This window comes from Limulus polyphemus, unplaced genomic scaffold, assembly GCF_000517525.1.
Source record: "Limulus polyphemus unplaced genomic scaffold, Limulus_polyphemus-2.1.2 Scaffold4969, whole genome shotgun sequence".
Classification (NCBI taxonomy): domain Eukaryota; kingdom Metazoa; phylum Arthropoda; class Merostomata; order Xiphosura; family Limulidae; genus Limulus; species Limulus polyphemus.
In genome coordinates, this window is record NW_013670579.1 from 16,666 (window position 1) to 21,972 (window position 5,307).

General features: G+C 29.7%; 1 protein-coding gene across 2 annotated transcripts in view; it reads right to left on the reverse strand.

The window, feature by feature from the left end:
- Nucleotides 1–791: 791 nt before the first annotated feature.
- The window catches only part of LOC106471931 (two pore calcium channel protein 1-like), a 40,343-nt gene continuing 35,827 nt past the window's right edge, over nucleotides 792–5,307 (reverse strand). For both annotated transcript variants that reach the window (XM_022400554.1, XM_013932554.2), the window contains one exon: nucleotides 792–3,742. In XM_022400554.1, the coding sequence (XP_022256262.1) occupies nucleotides 3,642–3,742 (101 nt within the window). In that variant the 3' untranslated portion in view covers nucleotides 792–3,641. The remainder of the gene's footprint in view (nucleotides 3,743–5,307) is intronic.

Sequence of the window (5,307 nt, forward strand, 5' to 3'; positions counted from 1 at the left end):
TAGCACCTGAGAAACATTCATAACAATGAGATTACTCAACAGACTTGAGTCCAGCTCTAATTATTAATTTTCAAACACAAAATTGAAGGAATGTATGTTAGGAAGCAGTATATTACTTGATAACACTTAATCGGATTAATATTCTTACCACAGGAATATAAAAATCTAAGAAGTTAGCAAATACATCCACTTTGAAGAATTAACAAATAAATAACTAATATCTTCAGTTGAAACTGCTCTGTTCAGTATTTCATGATAAAATATGTTAACAAAAAACAACCAACTATCCTTTGAAACAATGTAAAAAACAAGGAATCCCTAAATAATGGAATGTATTAGTTAAGTACGTTTAGAAATATAACAGTGCTTATAAAACTTAAGTACTTTGAAAAATATTATCATTATCCACATGAAATAAATTCATAGTTCTTTTCCTGAAATGACTGTACTTTTGTTCATTCAGAACAATAACTGCTGAGTCACCAAAATATATACACTGCAATGAATATTACAAAAATATAGAATTTGTTTTCAATTTTCCCCCATTCTAACCTTAAACACTTAACACGATACATTATCTATTAATATACAGCAATTTAACTACAAGTAAAATTCTAATAAAAAAAGAATGTCAAAAAAATCCATTTCTGACATAACTTGGGCAATGTCAAAATCAATTTGAACCCCAATTAAATGCAAGTTTTACTGTTTTAAAAAACTAGCTTCAAATCGTTTTGACTACAGTTATCTACATATTACCTGATGAAGGTAATCAAGTGGTGAAAAAAAAAAGATTTGATCAAGTCTAACAAAATATTTGGATGATTCACTTCTATTATATTCAGTTAAGATACTAATTGATAACTATTTAATCTCCCCAAATCTTGAACATGAACCAGAATATGAAATTAGAATAAAACTGGAATTTTAAAGTTTTAGGAATCTTTTATGATTAGAGAACTACCTGAAATTGTCTTTGTCTTTTGATGAATTTACACTAAAAACTAATAATCAAGAAACTTCTCATTACCACTACTGATGGTCACTTGAATAAATTTGTGAGAAGCCGTGATCCTTACATCATCAATATTGTTTTAGTTGTATTAAAAGTTATGATCCTTACATCATCAATATTGTTTTAGTTGTATCAAAAGCTATGATCCTTACATCATCAATATTGTTTTAGTCGTATTAAAAGTTATGATCCTTACATCATCAATATTGTTTTAGTTGTATTAAAAGCTATGATCCTTACATCATCAATATTGTTTTAGTTGTATTAAAAGCTATGATCCTTACATCATCAATATTGTTTTAGTTGTATCAAAAGCTATGATCCTTACATCATCAATATTGTTTTAGTTGTATTAAAAGTTATGATCCTTACAGCATCAATCTTGTATTCGTTGTCTTTTTATGTCCTGGAATGTACTGAATTAATATACCATTTGGAAAAACAAAAAACTGTTGGACAAAATAATCTCTGGATTCCAAATGTTTGAGATCTTCTAGAATTAAAGATGGTTCTTTTGATTATAGAACCTTGTTTAACTTCTATGTATAAATAAAAATAATAAAACAGCAAATTCATTTGAGTATATTTAAACATTATAATAAAAACTGTGGAGGTCCAACATACCTGTGGTGATGCTTACATACAGAACATGTATCCCACTACAGTATAACATTACATTACTGAAAGGGTTAATACTCTCATGAAAATACATTAACTCATTCTTTGTATCATCCTTTTATAGAAGAAATATTTCTCTTAAAAATACTTTTAAAATAAAAAACTGAAGTTTGATCAATTTTATGTAAATCACAGTAATGGAATGTTAAGATCCTGGCCATATTTAATATATAATACACTTCCAAGGAAATGTAAGATTTTTCAGCATAAATTGATTTTAAATTCACAGATTTCTTAAACAGAACAAACTCAATCTTAAACAATTACATTCTAGACTATAATTACATACTCAAACATTTGATAGTATTTTCAAGGTTTCAATCAACTCAAGCTAATAAAAATTCAAATGTTGACTTTTATAAGTTTTAACATAGACAACAGCGTGATTAATCTATTTCACAAAATGTATACAAAATAATAAACTTTATTAAACTCAGAAGCAATATAAATTTGTTGAAACACAACAGCAGTCACTTTATGGCTTATATAATGTTGTCAGGAGTGAGAAAGTGTTGTGTATTTGTTAGCCATAAATCTGACCAAGTATGCATATAAAATTACGTACCTGAGTTATTAGGATAAACAATAAATCTGATATATGTATATTTATATAAATAGCTACAAGCCATAGTAGAAACACTAACAATTTTCCAGACAATAATTCTGTTCATTGTATAGCATGATCTCCGATACTTTACCATGATTAGTATAAGGCATGCCAGTGATCATGTTGCTTAGACTTCTCAAGAATCAGCATTTAGTGAGTTAGCTGTTCAAGTCATACTTCTAAGCTTTTGTGCAATTGTTACTTGTAAAAACAAATTAGTTTAGGTCTAAGAAAAACCCTCACTACTATAATACATTGAAGTATCACAGTAAAACAAGATATGGTTATTGGTACACAAAAGTTCAAACTGTAAGTAAGGGCTTTTATTTGCTAAACAGCAAATCACTTTCATTAAAAGTTTACATAAATCTGTTCTCAAAAGACTGCTGTGCTAGGTAACATCTATAGGTGTAGTGCTCACTGGAGCACTCCAGAACTATGCTTCAGCATTTGAGATTCAGAAATAGATATTAGGTTTTCAATATGAGTTGTATAATCCAATGATGACATCACTTGTGTGACAGATATTCTGGCATGGCTTCAGCACTATAAAATTTAGAACTAAACCACTGGTAGCACCAAACATATGTTAAGGTTCAACAATCTAGAACACTTTACAGTAAACCTTGAGTGCGTCACTTGTCAGCAACACCAAAAATACCATATGAAAAAGGCTGTGAGCATTATGTTACAACTGTTTTCAAAATATCTTTTAAGTATAATTTGTTTTTCTTTCAACAACATAGCAGCATAGGGAAATTTGCTAAGAGAAAAAAAGACCTGTTGTCAATAATTTAAAATAAAAGTATTTTGTCACTCCTTTTGCCACTTCCTACTGAGAATCAAATACAAGCTACCATAAATTTTTGTTCCACTAGAATATCAAATAGTGAATAAATTAGAAGTGACTAATCTCTTGTACCAAAGACATGCACTCACTAAATGGAACTTTAGCCAATGAGAAAAAGAGTACACAATAACACTAATAACTCATTTCATTAAGCTAACATAGCGAAGAAACTTAATGACCTTTGTAAAATTCTTCTTCTTAATAAGTTGGTAAAAACAATTAGAATATTTGAGGCTATGCAATATTCAATGGAATTATACTGAAGCTTTGTAAAGATTAATATATGTATACATACAAATGAAATTATTAAATATAGAAAAGTATAGATACATACATATATTTGGGTACTTCTAACATTTGATAACAATAAGAAAAATAAATTTCTTTCTTAAAGCTACTGTAATATAAAAAACATCAGCATATCAAACAGATAATGCTTAAAAAAAGTATTACAATTTTTTCAGAATCAAATATTAGTTATCAATTTAAATTTAATCTTCAGCATCAAGATTATCAATGTCTGCAGGACCAATGTCTTCAACATCTAGCTCATTTTCAAACATTCTCTGAAGCAAGTTTTCCACATTTTTATCTGTTGAAAACAAATAGTAAATGTAACTGTATAACAAAGGAAATTAATTTCAATACAAAAATTAAAAACATTTAAATTAATTTAAAGATCTCATTACATTAGCATTGAATAGCATTAAAAATACTTATCATTAAAAGAATACTCAATTAAATGTAAAAATAGACTACCTTATCTTCTCCAAGTCATTACTTCCTAAAGAGGTGGCTAAGATATAATAAATAAACTTAGTATTCTGAACATTTTTTAATCTTGAAGTCTAAGTTCAAGGGAGGTGTAACTCAATCTACAGTGTAGGAATTATTATTCAATTTATTTTGTGAATTAACATTTAATGACTGTTGAGTTTTTCATAACAAGAGAGTAAAATGCAATTATTTTAAAGGCAATAGTTATGACAAGTTTGGTTATGTAACTCGGTAAGAGTCGTACATTGTGTTGGCAATTCATTGGTGTTAAGGCTATAGAAAGCCCAAGAGGCCTCAGTGAAAAACATAAGCAGTGGTGACAAAATGAGTGGGAGCAGAATAAAAAGTCAAGTCAAGTGAAAGTGAAGTTCAGTCTGACAAAAAATGTGAAGTTAGCCATTGTGGGAGTGAATAGCCTTAACAGTTAATATGTTAAAGTGAGATTAACAGTTTGATAGAGATAAGAAAAAGAATTTGTCTTGTCAAACTAACTGAACCCACCTGTGTGAACTTTGATGGAAAGAAGACAATTATTGGAAGTTCAGGATATAACTGTGGTAACCCACAAAGCAACGTAAGTGAATTATTGACTAATACCATTATGATAAAAGTAGAGAAAAATAGTTTGGCTTGTCAACTGGATTCTAAAGCAATTGAACTAGCCTAAGTGGACGTTTGACAAGAAGAAAACTGTATAGTGTTTAAGATACAACTGTGATCTCCATAGTGAAAAGACATTTTGTACATATGTTTATTTTGTTTGAATATATCATTTTAAAACAAGTGGAGCACGTGCTGTCCATTTATTGTTCGAATTTACCCTTAGAAGAATCCTTAACTAGTGATGAAAGTTTTCCGGATATATCCGGAAATCCGGATATTTAAAAAAAATCTTGAAAACCTCTGGTTTTCTTCCTGAGAAACACATTTTTTAAAATTATTTATCGGATTTTGGTGTTCCATGCCATAGATAAGCGTTTATGCAATCGCGCGGTTTGTTTACATTCAGCGACAGGGCGCCACCATTTTGTAGTCTCGCAATGCTTGCTGGCATGTATGAGACCTTGTATGCTTATAATGCAAAGTTCATGTCATGTGAACGAGATGTTATCTCGAAAACGTGCGTTAGAAAAAGCGGTCATTCTTTTGTGTGCTTTCTATTGAGTGAGACAATTGAAGAGCCTTATCTATTCAAAGGTGTTTACCGAAGCGATAATAGATCAAATGAAATGTACAAACAAGTATACAGGTCGGCGGATATCCGTAGCATAGCAGGAAAGGTAAAGAACAAGTTCAAATGGTCATGGCTGGAGGAAAAGGATGTAAATGGTGTACTTTTTATCGGACTTTGTGAGGAAAGTGGACAGGCCAGGATATGCA